Raw genomic sequence first — 24,950 nt, 5'->3', positions numbered from 1 at the left:
GTATTGCTGCCATCAAATCTGCTAAGCTGTAGTTTAATTTGCCACCTCTCGTTTCTATCTTTTTTTTTATTTATTTTATCCCACTTCTGACACCAATTTGTTGCACCTCTGTGTTTATTGGTTAATTACCCATAAAAATTCTTTCTGAAGAACTTCAGCAATACAAGTTCTTTCTTAAATAAAACTAGTTTATTCTTTCTCAATAAAACTTTGCAATACACTTGATTTCCACAGTCACTTTAACTTAAACACACGCTATAATTCACAACGAACTATTCACGCACTTTCTTACTACTGCGCTTGACTCAATTGTCCGTCTTTATCTTTGCCTGTCTGCAATTCAATTATCCACGCTCTCACTTTATTAACCGGCTTATACACAATAAGAGCGTGCGTCTAGTAAACGTTCGAGCCTTCACGAACCTTCGAGATACTCATTACGTGTTACCAGAGACACGTGACTTTCGCTGTCGTAACAATACAATGAATAAACCGCTTTAATAAAATTAACAGTTTTTCTTTTTCTTGTGTATGCTTTAATTAATTTAAGGGAGTGACAGCATGTAAGTTTTGAAATCGGTAAAAATGTGATCAAAATTTGGGTATATATAATAACATTGGTTTATAATACAATTAATAAAAAAGTGTAGTTCGAAAGAGACGGTGATTCTACGTAGAAAGCTTGTTAATAAATTTAGATTATAATACAACTTATAAACAATAGAGTCAGAAAAACATTAAGGCTACGATTATTCAGAAAAATTAAATAATTCTTTAGCCTCTTAAACTTATCAAGAAGTGTCTTTACTGAAAAGAAGTTGAATTATATCAATTTATCACATAATCAAGATGATGGTTGAAATAGTTATTGAAAATTGCTTTAAAATTTAATATTCTTATTCATAATATGCCTTTATAGTGTTATTTTGTATTCGGAACTAATATTTGCAATTAAGCTTCTGTTAAAGTGAAATAAATCTTAATATATAACTGTATTTAATATGGCTTCCAAAATAATAGAGAGAGTGGATTTTATAAAGCGGTATATGAAAACTTCTATAACCAAATTATAATTATCGTTAGTTTCTTTATTTTAGGGTAAAAATGAATTCAAAATAGAATAATACTATTTGACTATGTTCGATTATTTGTCTGGCTTCACATTTTTGTGTGACATGTTTATTAAAACTAATATTTGCCCCTAGATAAGATCGACAATAGTTGTTAATTTTCTTTCTTCACCAAAACGTCAATTTCAGTATTTTAAGTTGTTATTAGAGAGTAAACGATTGTAGATCTAAATCAATATATGATTTTCTAACATGATTGGTTTCTGTTTTTGAAAAGTTAGTGTTGTAATTTCACACTATGAAGAGTTTGAAAGCTTCTTGATTGATAAAAACTGATATTTTCAACGTGATACTTCAGCTTATACGCTTTGTTTTTTACGTGGATACATAACACGCTTAAATGGCATTCAAACAATATCAATATTTTAACTGAAGTTAGATCTTTCCAGTTGCTAAGCGGTGAGTCTATGGGCTTTTAACGCTAAGAATCGGGTTCAGAAACCTGTTTTGAGCATAGCACAAATAGCCCATTGCATAGCTTTGCACTTAACAACAAACAAACAAACAAAAAAGAAAGTTCGATTTTGATTAGATGTTTAGCCTAATATGGACATCTCATAATGGCATTCATGTCTGTTGAAATCGAGAACCTATAAACTGCGAGTATATTGTGAAATATAAAATTAGTTACGATGTTGGTTGGGTGTTGTGCTACTTAAACAATATATTAGGTTTCATATATTCCTAATTATTTGGAACATTTACGTGAATTTCACTTTGTTGCTGCCATTTCCACTGGCAGTTCAGTGTATTAATGTTGAAGATGTAGATAATGGTTATAAGCATAAGAGCTTAGCACTTTCTGTTTCTTTGAGCTGGAGGGTTTCTGACAACGTATATCATTTACTAACTTAACGTATTGTTAGCCCAACTGGTTGAGCGTGGCACTACCATTATAGAGAGTTGAGTTTGATCCCTTTACAAGACAAACAAACACATACAGGAATATACATCAACACTCTGCATTGTTGAAATGTTTGTACCTTTAATACAGTTTCTTTAAGAAGTAGATTAAATTATATAACAAATAATTTACTGCACTTTAATTTACACTACATAAAATATTTTATTGATCTAAACCAGATTTTAGAATGACCAGTTTTACAAAAAAGTACACACTGTTCATTTCACATGAGACTGTTTTAAACCCCCATTGTTTGGATGTCAATCTATACGATATACAGAGAAAGTAGATAGGTGCTGTGTGATACAATAAGAAGGAGCTTACAACTTGCTTCAAGACTGGCTTAATCCTAACCATCTCTAACGAAGCTTCAACGGAGATGTGACATTCTCTTTCAATTTCTTTGATGGACTCCAACACCAAAAGTTATTTTACCTGAGTTTACAATCACTTTGTGACGGGTCCCACTTACTCCTTTTTACAGCAAGAACAAACTTGTAAATGGCAAGCGAAAATGTTTGTAAGGCCTTTCTTGAGTTCATTTAAGAAGCCTTTTTTGCTTGTCTTTCATACACTCTTGTGTTGTAATACCTTCAAATATATATTTCTAGATTTAATTTACTCTACTCTTTATCGTCCTTACTTTGAAACGATATGTGTTAATCCTGAAGCCACGAGCGCTGTTATTTTTTATGGTTTCATCTTTGTTTTATATAGCTGATAATTCTGAAGATATTCTCTTGGCCAAACAACCTCATGGTTAGACAAAACGCTTGACATTTACAGCTTGATATTTTCGTTAACTGTTGGAAACACATTACTTGCTCAGCGTCAGATTACGTGTATAATTTACTAAATCAATTAAGAATGAGATAAAACTTGTGTTAATTGTAGCAGAGGAAATAATTTATAATTGAGTGTTATATCTCACCATAATAAACCTAATTAATAGGTGAATTAATCATCTTCTATTTAAAGGTGTGTAATATAATTGTTAATCTGGTTCCCAGGTTGGACGTCGGATTTACAACGCTAAAATTATGGATTCGATTCCCCTTGGTAGACACAGCAGACAGCCGGATATGGCTTTACTATAACAAAACACGCACACGCACGCACTTAATCTGTCGATAGAATTAGAAGACATTCCACACGCGCTCGCATACACTTGAAAAAATCGGCGAATTTCAAAAGATAAGCTAAATACTGAAGTAGGATATATTTCGCTCTATTTGTTATTACTACCCTCACAGAGAAGACCAAGGAATGCATTACTACCCATATGTTGACAGCAGTATGCTACTACTGTTTAGGCTAACAATAATTTACACTCTTAGTAGAGCTGAAGATGAGGACACAAAAGTGTAATGAGTGCTAATCTTAAGTATATTTTGAGTGAACTGAATGTTGCTTTGATCAGTTTGACTATCAGACATATTTAATATTCTAAATTTTAGTGACTAGTTCAATTGCGAATATTCAGAAATATATTCTGGGAACATTTATAAGGTACTTGAAGTTATAGTAGGTTTTATGAAATTATAAAATATATATCATTTTGATGAATTTAGATTTTGCAAATATATGAGGGTTACTGGAATATGGAGATGTAAATGTACTTTCAAAATCAAATGAAAAACAAAGGAACGACATGCACAGCTACTGTACAAATCTCAGTTCTAAATCACGACTAACTATTTGAGCTTGTCAGTTTTCTCACCTCTAGTGATTAATTAAAACATAAGAAATTCCTGTTTAAGGAGAAAAATAAATAAATACTCACATACACACAAAGTATATAATAGAGAATTGAACTAATAAAACAGCACTGCAGAATTTATAAGGCAACTTCAATATTATACGTCGACTTATATAATACATTTATTACTTGATAGGGTTGGCACCTTTTCAAAAGAGAAATATAGGACCTCTTGCGGCTATATCTGAAATGATAAATAACGCCCTAAGGACGCTTGGTCCATGTGTGTGTGTGTAATATACTTTAGTAACAATTGAAGAAATATTTCTTTCAGTTGGCTATTATTGACACTAGAATGGATTTATATGAATCGTGATTTTACACATCAATAACATTTTAAACCAATTCCGGTAGAACACAAAAAATTTCTTTATACAAGAAAAGATCAAATTCTTTAAAACAGTTTTTTAACAAAACGTCAGACGACACAGAATAAAACATGAAATAGAAAACGGGTGGTAACCCTTGGCTCAACCATGTCAACTTGTGAGCATTTTTATAACATTTACTGTGCTTATGTAATAACATGAAAAACAATATTTTCCCTTTATATACAAAAATATGTGATAAATTCTTTTGTAATAATAGTAGAATCATACTCGACACATTATTATATAGTAAGTTGAAGGGATAACGCTAAATATTAAATATCCAAAATTTCGTACAAAAACAACTTTTTCCAGTACCATTTTACAATAGATGTCGCAGATAAGGATATCTGAAAATATATAAAATTCATACTTAAAAAAGATAAACATCAGAAGTTATGTAATTTTGAATTTCAAAAAAGTTTTATATAAAAACGTGGCATTACGTACAAATTTTTATTTTGGATTCTGTAAAAATAGTTGAAATGATTGACAAATTATTTGTTGATATGATAATGATCATAAAAATAAGACTAAGTGTAATTATAAAAAAATCAAAATACATAGCAAAGGAAATATTTAATATGAACTCACTCTATGAACCATGAAATGGTAGTAAAAGTTCTGTATAAACCTATTTTCAAAGTATTAATCAACAGTTCTTATGTTTATGTTATCTTTAACATATTTAGGAAATATTAAAAATTTTCAAATAATATTAAAATACTAACACTTCAAATAGTTATTCTATATCAACACACACACACACACACAAACGAATATACATTAATAATCGCAAACAACTGATATTTTTCTTACATATAACCGTCTATAAATATGTAGAATAAAAGTTTTATGTCGAATGTTTGTTTTACAGATAAAAAGTTATTAATTTTATTTACAATAAGAAACTACATCTACCATACTTTGTTGACATTTTTAAAGTAATTATAGGTGAATAGTCTTTTCAAGTTTTTATTAGAACCTTGAAAAATAAATATCATATATATATATATTTCAACCCCATTTTTGAGAGGTTGTGTGGGTCATAAAAATTATATTAAACTAGTAATTAAATGCCAATATCTAAAAGGGTAATTGAACACATGGGTTTTTGAAGAAATTCACAAGTCATTAGAACTTCTATGAACATTACTTCTTGACACTTATAAATAAACAAATGGTAAATATATTTGTTTTAAATTCCTGTACACGAAGTCATGGAACGCCTTATGAGTCTTCAGTTATAAATTCGAATTGCCTGACTTGTGAATTGGTGACAAATTGGGCATTCAGGTTCAGTCTTTTCACAAATACGATTGGCACATTCAAGACAGAACAGATTGTGGCCGCAAGGTATTAGAGCTGCTACTATATTATTTTCAGAACATACGATACATTCTTGCTTTCCTTTTGGTCCTCCAGAGCCAAAGGAATCAGTGGAACTGCTAGATACACTACTGGTGCAATTAGGAAGAACATCATTACTATTTCGATTGGTTGCGCATTGTGGAAGTGATGGAAACAAAGGAATCAGAGACAGAGAGTCACTTCCGATTTGTCGAGAAGATTGATGGCTAAAGGCCAAAGAATCTGCAAGAGAAGTGTTGTCACCATTGATCGAGTTATTTCTATGACTCGAGAAACTGACTAGGGATTTGTTTCTAAGAAATGGGGTGGTATCTAAGTTTCCGATCTCAGACCACAGTGATACTTCTGGGCGTGGAGTAAGTTGTGTAGTTATGAGGGAGGACTCTCTGAGGCCTTCAGTAGAATCATATAATTCATTAATATTAGTAAAACCACCAGTATAAGAAAAATCAGTTAGATTGGGAATTTTATTCTCTGGCAAAAATTTCAGAATCTTTTCTTGAGATGATTTGTGCAAATTATTGCTTTTATGAAAAGAATGTCCAAATTGGTTTATCTTTAATGTGTAAGGAGAGTTCATCGCGTTATGTTCTAGCTTCGAGTTTCCTTGGAAATCTTGGTCAGCTCCATTTCGGTAAAAAATATTATTTCCACACGGTTCTACAAATTTTCCAGTGCGCATTGCTATATGTGTTTCTATTTCATATTTTGCGCTTTCCACGTTTTCATAAGGTCCAGTAATTTCAAACACAGGTTCCTTATCACGGCTTGGGGTTACAATGTATGTATTGGTTTGCTGTTGAATTCGTTTTATGGTGGCACCTTTGGACCCTACTACCAAACCAACCACACGATATGGAACCCTAACTTGGACTGTGGTCTGTCCAGGAATGTCACAGTTAAGTTCAACTGCCACAGGGCCATTCATATTTTTGCGCTGAGCTCTTATATGACTAAAATGTTCAGCAGCAGATATAATTTCTCCTTTGGCCCAACAAACATCTTCTTTACGTCCTGTTACAACAAATACAGGTTCTTCACCTCTAACAGGAGTTTTAATATAAGTATTGGTTTTGGCTCTTAGTGCTTTGATTTTACAACCTAAAAGAAATAACAAAGGAAACATGACTTAGAAACAAGATACTACAGCATAATGTTTGAACTTTTACACAAGGGATTTATAATGCTAACTTATTGGTTTACACTGTTTCACACTGCACGCAGTTCCTTATTTTATTATTAATTTATTGATATAATACTGTACTTAAACACCTAGAATCTACATTAGGAGCAACAAGAGAAAAGTAATAGTTTGGTAATTAAAAACTTTGTAATTATTTGTTTCTCCATTTGAGTGAAAAAAAAAAGATTAAAAGTTTTTGAAGGATTTAATAACAATTTAGCTTTGTGCAATAAAAGCATAACAAACTGATAAAAAATGAAAATATATTATTTTAAAATGAAAAAAATACTGGCGGTGGGTGGTGATGACTAGCGGCCTTCCCTCTAGTCTTTCACTGCTAAATTAGGGACAGTTAGCGCAGATAGCACTCGTGTAGCTTTGCGCGAAATTAAAAACAAACCAAACAAGCAATTTCATACATTTGTTGTTTAGCTAACATTTTTCCATTGGAAGCCATGGGCGGTTTTGATTACTAGGTCCTTTAGCCCCTTTTTATTATTCCTTTATACTGTTTTGTGGGAAATCTTCAAAGTCCATCACCTTTTATGGGTCTTTCTCAGTCTCATACATCTGAATTGATCTTAGAAAGTCTTCTTGAGGAAAAGGCTATGGTTCTTCTCGATGACGGGATGAAATTCAGATGGCCACACACTGGTAAGTTGCCTTAATTCAACCATTATCTTCACGTAGACAGTAGTGGCCACTTCACTTGCCATTATCAATTCTACTCCAGACCTTTTTTCAGTTTTATCCTTTGCTCGATGTTTTACAGCTAAACACAAAGAGAATTATTTCTTTAAAGTGGATACGATTTACCTCCACACTACTTTTTAGATTTTTTGCTTGTTTTTTAGGGTAGAGTGGAAGTTCTGGAGGAGCCAGTTAAATTACTATCCAACATTATTTATTCCCAAAGAAGTTTTTCATTGTATGGTTCCATGCTGATACGAAGAATGTAGTAAACTTGTAGATATAAGTCTTAGGGATTTGCGATGAGTGACTCGACACCTCAGTCATATGTTTTTGCGATCTTAATATTTCCTGTGAAAAATGAAGCAATATATTAGAAACCAGGCTGGTGGAACTTTTGTTCCACTATTACTAAGGATGCTCCTGTTTCAAGAGTCTGGAATGTCACTTCAGTCACGTGCGCCTTACTTTTCAAAATGTACTCTGGGTTCATTCAGTGTTGTACTTACTCCAGAGAGGAAGTGACAATTTTAGTTACTCCACGTTGTTTCATTCGAGTTTCTTCCATAAGTTCCTTCTATCTTTATTCAATAACAACTGAATAACTGGTATAAGTCCCATCTGTCTGGAAATATTCTAATTTTAGCCCTGTTACGAAGTCCATTTGTTCTGTCACCCCTTCTTCGCATCAACTAATCTTCTAATTATCATGTGTGGTAAACATTGTTTGTGTATAAAGTGATTACGATTGCCCTTATAACTTATAAGTTACGTTTCTATCAAAGAAGAAACAATAATGAAATGTTTAACAGGCCTCTGGTAATCTTTTTATATTGTGCAGGTTAGTAAATGTTTTACTATATCTAGTTTCTTAAACCTTGAAGCTTTTGTTTATACTTTGAAGGTTGAGTGTATGTTCAGAAAACTGTACTATATAAGTATTGAGGGCATATTTCACGCTGGTTGAATGACATTATTCACAAAATAACCTTTTGTGTTAAACCTAAATAATATCAGATTTTCTCTTGTTATGTAGATGAATGGCATAAATAACGGATTAAAGCTCAACTCAACTTTATTTAATGTTGTTTTGTCTAACTCCGAACACTACTTAGGAAAGAGTTGTTCCTAATTTCTCTAATCATGTTTTTATTTGCCATCAGAGGTGAAACTTCAATTTTACCTATTTTTTTCTTCAATGAAGTCTACCTCAATAGAACAAATAGCTTCTGACTGAGACGTCTGCTATGCTCGTCTCAAATGCAAATATCTTGCGTTCACCAACCACAAAATGGCTTAGATAAACACTGCCTTGCAGTATTTCACATCAGTATAAAATGTGTATTTGAATACCTGTATCCAGAAATTATTTCAGACATAGTCTAAATTGGCTCTTGATTCCGTGGAACTTTGTTGTTCTTTGATCTCATATTTGGTTTACTCTAATTCTCATAAATGGGCATTTTCTCTCACTGGACGTTTAACTTATCATATGATTCCCTTCCCATGTAGAAAGTATTCACACATTCCTTACACAGGACTTGTGAATTAGTGACAATATTTAAAATTTGTATTAGCAAATCTCCACTCTGTAAAGGCTGTGATAGTATCAGAGAAATATCAAATAAATTACCTTAAGTTTTATCTTCTTTTCCTCCTCCTTCTTTGCCAAGCATCATGTTCTCGCAGATTTAAATGCTCTATTCGTTTCAAAAGCTTTACTTCTGCTTATAATTTACTTTCTTCTACACAATGTCATCTCATCCAATATATCATATTTTCAAAGCTATTTTCCTGTTTGACAGTTTTTAACTTTTCAATATATTAGTAGCATTTGAAACTAGAGGTCATTTCACGAGTATTCAAATAATATCTCTCAATTTATATATGCTCGTTCTTCTAAATTTAGTTAGTGGTTATTTAAATATTTAGCTTGAGATGGCGAGCAATGTGGAATTAAATTCAAACTGCTGTTTAGTAGTATAAATGAGCTAGAAGGCTCATAATGCACTAATTTTCAAAAAGAAGTAACTTCCAATTATTCTAAAATTCTCAGTTGCTGACCCTTGGGGGCAAACATTCAACTCCAGATAGCCTAAAAGTTAAGATTACTAATTTCAAAATAACTTGAGTTTAGTAAACAACCCCAATAAAGACTACAGTTTGTCAGGACCACCTAACAATAAATTGTTTTAGGTACCCTTTTTAATATTTGCAGGAACTTTAAAATTTGATGAATATTAGGAAAATGAAAATAATAAAATATAGAATATTTGTTTCTAGTGTGAATATTATATCATCTAGATTAGCCATTGCTCTTAACCTTTTTTGTAGCAGAGTAAGTGAAGGGGATCTGGCATGGTCTGGTGTTTAAGGTGCTGAACTCGAAAGCTGCAGGTCGTGGGTTCAAATCATATCATCGAACATGCTCACTATTTCAGCTGTGGGGCATTATAATATGATGATCAATCCCACTATTCGATTAGAGTAGTATAAGAATTGGCAATGGTTCATGTTGACTAGTTGCTTTTCCTCTTATTTATCATTTCTAAATTAGGGGCAGCTAGTGCAGGTAGCTTTCGAGTAGCTTTGTGCAAAATTAAACGAAAGTATTATATGTTACCCATATGTTTTTACAGTCCAAAAAAGTCAAGTCAACTGTAAGTAACTGTAACACTATTACCCAAAAATTGTGCCCTTGTTGGCTTATTATTAAGTCAGGAATACTCAGCATGACTACCATTTATACTGATGCTACAACAGGTGCAGAAAGGTTGACAAAATACTATTGCTGCAGCTGCTTCAGTTAGTTTAACTTAATATAGGATGAGTTGAATATGGTCACCAGCTTGGACAGGTGCAACAATCAGATGATAACTGATGACATAGTAGCTGGTTTGGAAAACCATAGATTTGATGTCACATATGGTTTGCCTATAATAATATACAGATACGAGTTTGAGTGTCTAGTTGAGACCCAAACAAACAAGATTTGACCATGTATCAAACACTCTGAGGGAAGTCATCACTTTGGTCAATTAGCATGCACCAACGTCATTCTGGTAAATGGTGATAAACTAGATGTGAATAGCAAGGCATATCTTTGAGTTTGTTTTGGCAATGTCATTCACTGAGTAAAGGTAGTTGTGTTTGACTTGGAATCAGGCATTGGTATCTTAGGGATGGATCTACTGTAGAAAATTTGAGTCATTTCTGCATGCACAAAAGAAAAAATACACTTCTGTGGCAAATTATCCAGTGACAACCAGACTGATGCTAAGAACCATAGATTGCACATGTGCACGTTGAGAGGGAGGATGTGAGACTTCCAAACATGAAAGAGATACTCTATGACGTATTAAGGATGGAGTTTAGTACATAGTTACCATTTTGTGTGGTGATATAACTGATATACTAAACTGTTTTCTTTCTGGAAATCAGTTCTCTTTCTAAGTGTTGGAATCTTTCCAGTGATTGTTTGTTACTACAGATAGTTTGCTGTTCATCTCGCAGTTATAATGGTCATCAGCATCGTAATAAAGACAGAAGTGGAAAAAATAAGCCTAGCAGCTAGTACCACAGCTGTTGTATGGCATTATAGGACAAACATGTGGCCAGAGCACGTGAAGTATCTAAGTGGGGATTGTGCTTTCAGTCAGTATATGGTTGATTCAATGAATTACCCAAGGAGTCTTCTGATGTGTCTGTAGTTCATGTGGCCAGTTGGTTTGGACAACAATCACACATACGTAGATGATGCACATACAATAAAACAACTACTGTGCAGATTCTTTGAAGCACCAGGGATGATACCAGCACTGAAATATAGCAGGTGTTGAAGGATGGGATCATTCAACCATCAGCAATTACTTGGCCATTTCCACAAGTTTCTATGTGGACTTTAGGCACATGAACCTGGTAACACACACCACACTGAATGCTTTGAGATAAATGTATAGATGCATTGGAAGGTTACTAAATCTGTATTTTGGCTATTGAAAAGCCAAACGGGACTATGAAAGTATATCTAAGACTGTTCTAAGTACCCAGGAAGGGCTGTACAAATTACATGCCATGCCGTTTAGTTTGTGTAATCACAAATCACTTTCTAAAGGTTAGTGGAGCTCAAAGGTAGAGAACTGCAATGAGAGAAATGTCTGTATATTTGTATATGGCATACAAGTCTTTGGTTGGACATTTGTAGGCCACTACTCAGAATGGTATTCTAGTGTCTGAAGAATATAGGCTTGAAATTAAAACCATCAAAGGTATATTTGTGCATATGGAAGTGCATTTTACAGTGATCTTTTTTTTGTTAATTTAATGTTCATATCCTGGACACCATGTATTAGTCAAAGCCATTGTAGCAGCATATGAATGGTGACAATTCTGCATTTGAATAGATAATATAAACGACCAGCCAGAAACTGGAAGAGCAACTGAAGAACTTAGACATAGCTTTGGGTGTTACTTTGTTATGCAGCAAGGTGTAGTATATATGCCACAATCTGATAAATGCAGTACTGATGTACGTAACATCTAGTACTAGTGTAATCAGTTACAAGTGCAGGGTGCCAAACTGCACCATCGCTACAGACCATACACACATGGTAGCCTAAATGTGATGCAGCTAGTAGTCCTCAGAGATTTAAAGGATAAGATACTTTGGACACAAAGGAGTGTTACATACTATCACAAATATATGAAATTGGTTTAAATGTCTGCATTCAAGTAAAGCCTGTAAGCAATAGTTTAAACATTATACTACATGCACTTTCCATAGAAACAACTGGCTACACCAGCAAATACTCCAGTATGGAGTTGATTTTTAAGTTCTCTCATTGAAATATCACTAATATCTCTAAATATCACTGGTTCTGTGCCCAAAACTGAGAAAAGTAATCAGAGTGTACTGGCCATCATCCATACTTAGCCAAATGGCCCAAAGCTTATCCACTGATTGACAAGTTGATGCAGATCATGATAACCAATTGGCTGAGCAACAGATAAAACAATTTAGAATCTATGGAAGAATTCACAGGGATCAAGGAACAAACTTCGGTAGCCATTTGCTTGCCAAGTATTAGATGTAGTGGAAATTCAGATTTCACTTTATCATACTTAGTCTAATAGTATGGATGAATGGGTGGAGCAGAATATCAAGTGTTTGAACCTTGATTGAGCTGATTGGGATGAGGACCTACTATACGCCATGATGACATAACTCACAAATCTCTTAGTCTTCAGCCAAAGAGCACAGATACCAGTGGATCTTAACTAGCCATCCCTTAACTAGCAGTTAAAGACTAGAGGTCCACCGCCAACTCTTGAACTACTCTTTTACCAATGAACAGTGGCACTGACCATCACATAATAACGCCTCCACGGCTGAAAGGGGAGCATGTTTGGTGGGACGGTGATTCGAATCCGCGACCCTCAGATTACCCTCAGAGTCAAGCACCCTAACCACCTGGCCATGCCAGGCCATGTAATAACTAATGTACATGGCTAAAATGGTCACACATCAAAAGAGATGGTGCAAAAAAAAACAATAACAGAAAAAAGTTTGAGCCTGGCGATTGGGTTTAAATATGTTCTATGTGCTTGCAGCATATAAGCAACTTGGTTATGACATTACTGTCTATATATTGTCTGCTGACAACTCAAATAATAAATTACAATTCATAGCAGATGTATAATGCGCATTGAAAACGTTGACAAACAACTTGAGGTCTATATTATTGACGAGCTTCTCAATAACTGGTTATAGGAATCAAAACTGGACAAGCAGACTGACTCTGACAATGAGTGCTCTGTTTCATATGATCTTAACTCAGTTGTTGAAGAGGAAGCAGCTGGCAGTACCTATCAGAAATGTTCATGAGGAATTGGATGAGAAAATATCACTATAAGGATGGTCTGTCTGCTTTTATAATCGTCTGAAATGCCCATCATGGCCTCTCAACTATTATAGCTGTGATTTATTGCTTAGCCAGCAGTTAAGACAGTCAGTTGAATAAAAAATCAATGGACGAAAGAGAGTGACATTAATTCTGAGGTATTGAGCAAATTTTGGCAGCACATTATTAGGCTGATGTCTTACAATAATTGCTAAACCTTACTTAGCTGAGTGAAGAACAGTGGTTCTCAACAACTGGTTCACAGACAGGTACCAGTTTGCAGAAACATCCAGTGAAGAAGACAAGAAGAGAAAAACAGAAATGTATATGAATGATAATTAAAGATATGCATAATTATTTTTGAATAAATATTTATAGTATTAAAAATTCTAAACCCTTTCAAACTTGTTTTACAACCCTACGTATAACTATCTGCATTTTATGCACTTCATATTTATAAGTCTAATACCTATATACTTCTGATGGTCCATATGATTTTCATAAAGATTTTGCCATTCCATGCAGTGAGAAAGGTAGGGACCTGTAGTGGACTTTCTGTGAAGCAGATCATGTTAGACGTGATAGGTAAACAGCTTTGCTAGACGAGATTGTCAGATAAGACCATAGGGAAATTGATATTTGGTCTCAACTATTGATTATGATTGGGATTTCTGACATACTAATATGCTAAAAAGATTGAAATCCGTACTTTATAACCACTTAGGTTGTGTACTAATATTGGTGAGCATTTGTCTGTTATGATTTTATTGAGCAAACCTCAATGTGGGCTGTGTTTACCATGAAATATTAGCTTGATAGTTTTATAAGTCTATATAAATTTTCCTGAAGTGAAATAAGGGAAGTGTGCTATAACACAGCGTGAGAAATTGGTAAAGACTGTATAAGTTAGGTAAAATGTATACCATTTTACTGTTTTTTTCCGAGTTAGATTTCATATTTATTTGATGTATTGAGCTTTTCATGACCCCTAGATGGCAGTACTAGCAGAATGAAATGGAATTAATACTGATTGCTATGTTATGTCAGTTGAATTGATTTTTACTCTCCTCCTATGTGTGCCTATAATATTAAACTGTGTGTATATGTATATGTTGTACTTGCAACATGAAATGTAACGTGGGTGGAAGGAAGAGCCACTTTTATTTATTTTGGTCCATGAATACTTGTATTTTCATGATATTATTCAACTCGTTGAATTCTTCAGGTAGTATCTAAAGGTCTTATACCCATTTTAACCTTTAGTGTTTGTGGAAATGAAACCAACATAGTAATCGGTAGCTATGATCATTAGGCTATCTGTGAACTGGTAACATCAGGTGCTGCAAATTTGTGATGTAATACATATATACTTACATTAGTACGTACATGTCTTACATTATATATGGACCAGTTTGTGTATATGTAATTAAATATACAATTGTAATACACAAGAGCACAATTTTTCAAGCAAATAAAGAATTTAGCTTGTAATATTGAGATGTGTTATATTTGGTAAAGACTACAGAGATTAGCTTGAGCTGCATTGAGAGAGAAACATACTGTGTTATACATTTTCCTAATGCTAGTAAAGAATATGTTCAGTTTAATTCAAAACTGGAATATTCATATGTGAATATAAATTTTCAATGAGAAAAAAACATGAACTTGCTAAATAGCTTACAACGTATCAAATGGGCCGATAGTTTTCACTGATGTTGAGTGAAAGAATATCTTAAAGCTGAAGCAACTGTGATATCTATAGATTTTTATAAAATTGAAGTCACAGTTACTCATTAGTTCAGGATGAAATAAAACAGTGAACATATTGTTTTCAATAGTTCTGATTTTGAAATGTTTCATTTGCAAAATTGAACTACTTCTAAACTTTGTGGATATGAATGAATGTATTTCCTCAATATTATTTTGGAGTAAAGTCTCATGACCTAGATGAAGAATTGGTCATGAAGAGGAGATATGGTTGTTTGAGACAGTTGTTGATTCAAGGAGAAGCTCTCTCCTGAATGTTGACTTTTGTCAGTGCTGCAATGATCCATAAATTCGATATTCTTATGACTTACGACTGAGAAATATTGACATCTGGGTCACCCTGATCAGCTGATCGAGTTATTCCCCTTATGATTGACCTCATTGCGATGGAAGCATGGACTGAAGACCATTTGGTATCAGGGAGTCTGGGTGATGTGCTCTATATAGGATTTCCAGGCTTATGTTAGACAGAGTGGTTCAACCCCATAACTCTGGTTGAAACCACCCAAGAATGACAGAGTGAGATTTGAGGTGCCATTGGAGGATAATGTCTACCAACAAGAACTATGTCATCAGCAGGTTATATGGCAGGTGGCAGGTTATGAATAAAGTTGGTCATGGGGCAGTGGTGAGCCTCCTTGAGCTGGTAGGCATATTGCCAGAGTGAACATAATCTATTAAGGAGTATATAATTAAACAGAAGCAATAAATACACTGACTAAAGAACCTTGTTGCCCTGCCACCATAGATCAGGTGTGTACCACTTGTAAAAGTGTTGGGACCTCTGAGAACTCCTACCATGCTGTGTTGAACATTTCTATGATATCATGGGCATGAGATGACTAGAAAATTGGAAATGAGAGTTTCTGGTCATGATCAAGGATTTCCATGAGTAAGGCAAAGCAGATCACTTTGCTGATGTTCAAAGGTACAGACAAGGAATAATTGGATACTTTTTTGATGTTTTTCAGGTGGGTAACTGCTTGGAATAGCTGAACCTTGGCACAGACTGTTCAATGAACAATTCTGAATTTAGCATTTAGATGAGAAGCAACTTTGAGATTGTGAGACATTCACTTCCAAGTTGCACTGGAGGTTTGACCAGGTGGTAACTAGAACAATCCATTGGGATGATTTCACGGATCAGAAGAGGGGTGCCACTGAAAGCTCTACTACTTGCACAGATGATCTGCGCCATCTGCATGATAAAGCTTACCAAGGATACCATTGTAAACAAGTTTATGGAAGGGTTATCCAGTGAAATGATGTGGCAGTACCTTGGTATGGGAGACCGTATTGAGGAAATTTCTGTCATGATGAGATATGACATACTAACTTTGAGTTGGAGTGACTGTGGTGACTCCACCTAAGACAGACCATCTTACCTAGACAACCACGTCGTGCCAGGTCCAATCCCAGCTGAGGGTTAACAAACCAATCACACATCCTTGTGTTGCTATACAACCACACTAGTATCCAGTGAATGGTCAGGGGTATCGAGGTTTCCCACAGTTTATATGCTGCAACACATACAACCATTGTATCTTCCCAGATGTTGTCATGGAAGAGAGGAACAAAGCAAATGCTTTACCTGTGAAGCATTGTGTCACTTTCGAGTGAACTGCACCTATTTACCAAGCAACAAGGTATCCAAGACTATAGGTTTGAATCGATGGCATAACAGGTTCATGGGAGTCAATAACAGGACTTTAGCTCTGGGAACTAGAGAAGCCCAAGTCGGATCTGGCCACAGATCTGGGGATGTGCAAGGAACAGCTTGCACTAAAAAGTGAGGTGGTCAGCTTAGTTTTTTTAGAGCTGAGTGGGTCTTGGTATGTGCTTGTCAGAGTACAAGGGGAGGTATATATTTACTGGTTGTTACCAGTAGTTCTCATGGTATATCAGATGCTCCAACCAAAACCATCACTTTGTCTTTGTTCTTGCAGATGGAGATAAACTAGACATGTCTGGATTTTGAACAGTATGTGGGACTTAAGACTATTTAGATTTTTTGCTATAACAACAAAAAGACATACCATTGAGGATTTCACTAATAACTCAATGCTACAATTAATGCATTTGGAACTCTAGGAAGAACAATTGAAGAACCTAGGTGTAGCATGAATGCTTCTTGCTGTGTAACATGGTAAGCCACATATGAATCAGATTGAATTAAGTAACACAAATGCACTCACTTGCAGGACCAGTTATGAATGCAGGAAGGTGTGTTGTACCATTTTTATCAACCACCAAGCAGTATCTCCCAGTCTGCATTACAGATATTGGTGTTCAGAGCTTTGAGGCTTGATGTTCTCCAGTCTTTATATAATATAAATACTGGAGGGCACCAATGTGTTACATGCACATGTGCTAAGGTTTGAGAGTAGTTCTTGTGGCTGCATTCAAGTTGAGATGTTCAGTGATAATGTTAACACTTTACAATGTGTGCCAGTCAGAGGAAAAATCGACCTAAAGAGGATAAACTCCATCAAAGAACTGTTGGTTTTCCTCTTTAGAGTATAATCCTAGATATTGCTGGTCCAGTACTAGAGAGAGAAAGAAGTCACCTGTATATACTCATGATCATAAACTACTTCACAAAGAGGCCCCGAGGCTTATTTGTTAGGTGGTATATCTGCACAGTATGTGGCTGATGTACTGGAAGAACACTGGATAGTGAACCACTAGAATGAGGGAGCTAACTTTAATAGCAAATTGTTCTTTAAATTGTGTAAAGTGTTGGGTGTGGTTTAAATGCACACTTCACCTTACTATCCCATATCTGATGGGTTAGTGAAAAGGGTGATATATAATGTCAAGTGCATGCTTGCAACGTAAGTGACTTGGATTGAACTACCTGGGATAAAAGCTTACCTCATGTTATGATAGAATATTGGGCAAAAGAACAGAGGAAAACAGGTTGTTCATCAAATATGCTAATGTTCAGTTGAGAAGTTTTGCTTCACGTAGACATGGTGTATGATTTTTCACCTACAGAATGTGGAAAGATTAAGGTCTGCAGTAGCTGATGTGCATCAATTGTCACAACAGTTACAAAAGGCTGCCACATGACAGATGAAGTGCTATGATTAGACAGTGAGGAATGGTTGCACCAGCAAATACTGAAGCCTTTTGGCTATGGCTGGACGAGAGCCCATCTTGTGATCTGATGAGTCAGTACATTACTATGCAAGTTAAAGTAGTCAAAAGGCACACATAAGCACAAAGTATATGTCGAACAACTGCTTCAGTATGTATCTGAGGAATCTCTGGTAAACTGGCTTGGTCAAGTGTTAGAAGAGGAAGTAATTGAGCCAGATTAAGATAAAAGTACTATCTTATACCTCTTTGAACCAAAGGATGAGGCAAATGAAGTAACATTGGATTTAGAGGTGAGATTCAGCTCTGACGGTCCATAGAAATGCCAATGCCAATTTCCTAAATGATATGGCTGGGTTTGAATCTAAAAATATAAATTAAGATGATAATTAGGTCGATAACCTATCAACTGAAAGGAAGTGGCAATCCTGGTTTTCCAAACTATCAAGTGATGTTCACTATACAGTGCATACACTACATTGTATGATTTACACTTGATCACTATGAAGATAATATGGCTGGTGTTAGTAGATATAATGCCTACTGCATCACTAATTTCTATTAATGGAAATGATAGCTAGGAGTTCGATTATACAACTGAAAAGATGTTGTGACTCTTTCTTTCTAAACTGTTGTATGCTCTACACGGTATGAATACAACTCTGTCATCTGAAGGTAGGGCTATTTGTTGACCACAAGATTAATGGGGCCAAAAAGACTTTGCAGGTTTTGCGTTCTGAGCTATCAAACTTGTGTGCTAAAGTCTTCAAGAATCCTGTCATAGAAAACCAATTTGATGACTGTGCCTTTCTGTTTGGTAAGGAGCTAGACTTCTCCATAGGACCAAAGTTGCCTGGAGCCAGCCTGACCTTCCAGCTGGTAGAGCCCATGGATGAAAATGTGTTGCTTGCAGCCAACACATTGGATATTTGAAACCTCATCAAGTTGGATGTTGGGCTGATGCTGCCTCTGTTATAGCAGACAAACGCTCCTGCTCCCTAACCATTGTCAGACAGAATGGTGGAGCTGGCAAAGTGGCAGCCAATCCAAACCTACACACTAATGAAGGAGAAATTGTGGATGTTTCGGTATTGGGAGCTCCTACTACAATGCTCCATTGAAGGATGTCTGACATCCTAGAGGAGGAAGAATCAAATGTGTGCTCACCTTCAATGGGACTACTACATCCTAAAACCAAAGAAGACATTTCCAGAGTTGAAGTAACTTCGAGGGGCAACTGAATGCCAGGGATGCAAAAGGAAGTTCACAACACAAAACTGACAACACCACTACCTAAAAAAGAGCTTCAGTGGCGAATAAAACAGTGGGGACATTAAAATGTCATCTGGGTAAGAAGACCACACTGCTTACTATGACAACATCAACTTTGACAATGAGAACCTTTAACATGAGTGAGGAAGTTTCCACCTCAACAATAGACTGAATAATGTCATTCACCACTTCAGAGGTGAAGTGGCAGCCAGACCATCACCAGTAAAAACGGCACAATAATTGACTTAAAGTTAGTTAAGGTGATGTTCCCAAAATACTTGTGACTACCATTGCATATCATCCTAAATTCCAACATATCTATCTACTGAAGTGTACAAAGTTGACCAAGGGAGGAAAATCGGCTGCAGTGGGAGCAACTCCTCCATCTAGAAAGGAAGTTTGCTGCTTGCGTGCTGAGTTGGCAGACATGGAAAGGGCCTTGTTCAAAGCTAGGGACACTATCAAGGCAACCACTGTAGTCAATCGCTAGATGACAGTTGCCCTAGAAGATCTGTTGACTGACCTCAAATAGGACTGTCAGGGGAACAACATTTCATTTTGTTTGAGTAATTTATGAAGCAAATGAGTGAAGGAATTGGTTTTTACGAAAATTATTTTGTTAACTACTCTATATAATATGGGAAGAGCAACATTTTATCAAAAATAACTAAACTAAATATAAATTGGTCAACAAGAAGTACATCTTGATAAAATTGAATAAGAATACATCAAGTTACGACACAGTTAAAAGGAATGCTGAGAATATAATTGACTTTACAAGGAAAGCGGCCAGACAGCAATGGAATGCAATATGACAACAAATGGTTATTAAAAGGTTATACTTTCAGTCAGGAATTCTCGTTATTAGTCTGTCTTATCAGCAATAAGATATTGCCTAATCCAGAAAACTTTCAGAATATTTACAATATTGAGACATGAAGTCGAAAAGCATTTGAGAAATAGTATCTCATATCCTGAGAGGAGTTTGTTAGGAAGGAAATAAGCAGACATATAAAAGAAACTAGAGTTCTTGAGGCAGAATAGTGATACAAGTAAGGCATGTGCAAAGCCAAGGGTTACCAAGGATTGGATGAGCTCAGGACTTTTAGCTGTTATGCCGAGGGACGAACAAAGAATTCGTAAAAGTTAACTGACTCTGAGCTATTTCGTGATGAGTGCAAATCACATTCAGCCCAGTTGTCCATAGAGTCATTTAGCAGTACGGAGAATTTTCAATAACCAACTTCTGAGTAAGTATTCTGCCTCCCTACTAAGTATCTAAAATTGGAAGGACCTAATTAACTGTAAAATGTACTTTAAGCCAAAGATGTCTAGTCTGCTTGAGCTATTAATAACGATTATTGAACTGTTGATAGGAGTGTTAGAAAAAATATTGAAGGTTAGTCCATTTTTCTAACATCTTTTCTTTATGTGTCACTATTATTGTGATTGTCATAAAACTGTATGTTTTGTTATATTTGAGATCTCTGCCTGAGCTCTTCATCTTTATCCCTAGAGTTTGTGAACTTTTTGCTTACGATTGCATAATCCGGGTATTTAAACAAATGCTATTCGTAGCTTGTATTCTCTTTGACCTAACATGCTGTATATATGTATATAGATAGATAAATACATCCTTCTAATTTTAGATATTTGGTAGGGAGGCAGAATACCACGTATTTAGAGGTACCCACTTTATCATCATTGTTAATGGGTTTTCTTTGTATTTTGTCTAGTATGTTTTATGAATTGTTATTGTTATGTGTATTTTATATATCTTTGTAAAGGGTTATTTCTTTTATGATTATTTTTTAAAACAAAACTATCGGTTAAGAAATCTTGTATTAACAGCTTTGATAAATTCTAATTATAACTTGAGTATCATTGTTTTAGAGCTGTCTGTTTAGCCTTTTGATTATTTAATCATTAGTTCAAGGGTTTTCTTTATTTCAGTGTGTTAATCAATGATAAAGGACAATTTTGTTCTGTGGTACTACGATTTTGTATTATGATAGAATTTATTTTGAGGCTAAATAGTTTTTTGCGTATTTGTAATTTTTTGAAGGATACATGCTTCATATTGCACTTTTATGTTTATAGATAAAGGGCTTTTGTTTGTATAATGTATTGACATTTTGTTTTACGTGTAGAATTTTAGACTACGTACAAAGGGGTTGATGACGATTGCTAAAATATTTAGATTGTGGTTTTCTAACTTAAAAGGTTTTCTCTTAGTGTTTGTGGACTTGCATCTGTGTTGAATGGTTTCTTTTATATAAACAGTCTTATTTTACAATTATGTATTATTCTGTGTTGATGGGCTCATTTTTGCATTTTCCTTTCTTCAAGGGTTTAAGTTTGTAGGTTTTACGTGATCATCCGCGGTAAAGAGGGCTTATTTTTGTAATATGTAATCTATTTGTATTTGTTTAAATATTTTATATTCACGTATTGGATCTATTGTTTAACACGTATTGGTTCTATTGTTTAAGGGTACTTTTGTTTTTCATTTTGTATTTTTCTTAAAGGGTTGTGATATCTATGTGTATGTAAGTGTTTTTGGAAACCAGAAAGAGTTAATGCAATTCTTGACCAGCGAAAATTTAAAGCTTATTGGAGTTAAGGTTAATTGTCGGCTTGTGACAAGCCTGAGGTAGAGAAGACAGTATACTGAAATATACCTTGCATTTCTATTATCTTGTAGTATCAGATATTTATTCTGAATTTATTCTCTGTTCTGGACATAAGCAGATTTCACCTAATAAGTGGCCTATAAAAACCCTTAATTTGACTTTGTTTCAAATTACATATATTACTTTGTTGTTCTTGAAGAATGTAACACCTGTTACTGCCTGACAAGAACTTTGCTTAATACGACAGTGTGTAAAAACATCAACAGCAGTGTCTTTCAATGGTTATTTAGGTGATATCTAAAGGTTACCGTCCCATCTATGATGTAGTGAGATCAGTCATGTGGGTAGTGCATGTTGCTCTGGGTAATTGCAAAACCTCTTGGTAACTAAGCCAAGTTGTATTTACTCAGTTTTGTCTGGAACATCATTTAGTTAGCACAGTCTGGAACTTTGTATTCGTCTGGCATAAGTAAGAATTACATTTGTATCCAGTCTCATTGTTCTGTTTAACATCGACTCAGTTTTAAGTAAGAGCTTTAATATTATTCCGTGATCGATATCTTCAGTGAGCTTCTCATTATTTAGTGGGCCTATCTGATAGCTCTAACAATAATTCAGTTCACCTAGATATACCACAAAGTGAATAGGTAGGAGAAAATCTTACACATATACTTTTTGTTCAACTTCTAACATACAACAAGTGGAGTTCATTTTGAATTTTCAGTCCTGGCTGTTTCTATAAAAAATGACGATTCCTGAACACTGGTTATCATGCTTTGTGACCAATGAGCATTCATGATATTCAAATAACTGCTGCTTTGGATCAAGACTTCCTGTATGAATAAGATGACCTACTCCTAGTGCTGCCAATTAGTGATTGGACGTGAATGCTAAAATGGTAAATGTTTAGGAAATTAAGAAAATATTTAAACGAAAACACATGAGAAAGGAAAATCTGCATTTCCAAAATAAATCGTAAATGAATAAATATATTGTATGAAAATCTCATCATTATTTTAAAACTGTGATTGTTTTGTTTCTGTGCTGAGCTGTAATGTATCGTAGTTTACCAACCACGTACTGAAGATCGAGACTGACAAAGACTCAAGAGATCATCACTTAGCTACATTCACACTTTGAGCAAGACAATACAGTATTGTTGGAAATAATGTGAGTCATTAAACGAAATATAACAACAAGTACAACGTAAGCTCATATAAAAGATTCCTGAAATATTCCCCTTCTCTCCTAAAAGCTTATCTGTGTTGTGAAGGAATGAAAAATAAGTGAAAACTCTTACTAATGTGCACAACAATGCTGTCAATATGAATGTTTTGACTAACCTAACATTTTTCAAGAGAGAATAGTGAATTTCATGCTCTCAACTTCGTAGTAAGTAATCGCTTCAAAGATGTTCGAAAAATGTCAAAGGTTATTGTTGCATCAGCAAAACTTTTAATCCACTTCGAAATAGTGGAACAACTGCAGAAGCTTGGAAGATATATAGAAACAAATGAAAGTGAAGCAACCTAAACTTAATCAAAGATGTGATAAGCATTGGAATAGTGTGTATAATACGTTTGACTGGCTTAGGGTTAATATATATGGCCCAATTCTTTATTCTTAGTGATTGCATCATAAAATAAGTCTCATGCTCGTTCTTTAGCATTTTGAAACAGCTGGTGGCAATTAATTGAATACATGTTCATTGTTCTGAAGCCACTTCACATGGCAATCACAAACCTAGAAAAGTTAGGAAATTTAAAATAAGGGTAGACATTTTAGGAAAACTGAAACAATTATCCTCAAAGTCAGAGATAATTATACCCCACTCCTTTTATCTGAAAACATGCACATGCAAACAAGCCTTGTCTGCTGTTGACTATGTGAATATTTGGTATATTTAAACATCTTGGTCAGTCCCTTGGTGTTGGTTTATCTGGAGAAAATGGAGTTTTACGTATGTATGGGTTGGATTCTTTACAGTAGTTGTCTGAGACTTGTTGACGATAAATTTCAGCAATAAACAAAAATCATACAGTCTACTTGTTTTAAAATAATATATTAAAACAAGTCAGACGTATATACAAATGTTTGTTACACTGTTGGTTATCACAGTTGTATCCAGAGCTTTAAATAATTGTCTCTTTCTCTTCAAAGTCCACACAGGCAGGTTCAGTTACTTTAGAACACAATTTGACAAGACGACTTATTCTTCTCTGCTCTGTTATTACAATACAATCAGTAATAATTTCACTTTAAAAACCGCCACTATATGCTCTTTATGGCTATACTCACAATCAATCAGTCTAGATCTATCTATCTAACTATCTCTTTCTGTGCTATCTCTTTTGACTCCATGTCTACAGTATTTATAAATTTTAATGGAGCAAAATAGGGATTTGTCGCTTGAGAAAGTAATGCAGACATTATTTACAGCTTAGTTTGTTTACTTTTTTTTTTTAGAGTCCTTAGCTGTAGGCTTGAAAATATAATCTGTGTATTTTGATTCAACTTGTTACTGTACTTTTTGGACGATCCCTGTTCTCCTCTTTTAAATTAACAATTTTTACTAATCTTGCTACTTAAGTTTTATGCCCATTTGTGGAGGATAAATTATAAGCTACATACATCCGTATACATTCAGTTTTTTCAACAGTTTACTGCTGTATTGGCTTTTTTCCACCCAAATATTATTTACTGAGCCAGGTGGCTTTGTGACTGAGGTTTCGTGTAAACAGCATTTCACAAGGGTCGAGTACAAAGGCAGCCGCTCATAACAACATCACATCTAATTATAGTAAAAAATATAGAAAAATAACATACAGGTCAATGACCTACTAACAAGTTATTAATAATTTGGCAATTGTCTTG

The 24,950-nt window shown here is 34.7% G+C and overlaps 1 protein-coding gene across 1 annotated transcript in view; it reads right to left on the bottom strand.

Moving 5' to 3' along the window:
- Nucleotides 1-2,093: 2,093 nt before the first annotated feature.
- The window catches only part of LOC106459796 (RNA-binding protein MEX3B-like), a 25,470-nt gene continuing 2,613 nt past the window's right edge, over nt 2,094-24,950 (bottom strand). The window contains exon 2 of the mRNA XM_013919454.2: nt 2,094-6,633. Within this exon, the coding sequence (XP_013774908.1) occupies nt 5,402-6,633 (1,232 nt within the window). The 3' untranslated portion in view covers nt 2,094-5,401. The remainder of the gene's footprint in view (nt 6,634-24,950) is intronic.

This window comes from Limulus polyphemus, unplaced genomic scaffold (genome assembly GCF_000517525.1).
Source record: "Limulus polyphemus unplaced genomic scaffold, Limulus_polyphemus-2.1.2 Scaffold662, whole genome shotgun sequence".
NCBI classification, from domain to species: Eukaryota; Metazoa; Arthropoda; class Merostomata; order Xiphosura; family Limulidae; genus Limulus; species Limulus polyphemus.
Note: the sequence above shows the minus strand (reverse complement) of the source record. Positions and strands in the feature narration are given on the sequence as shown.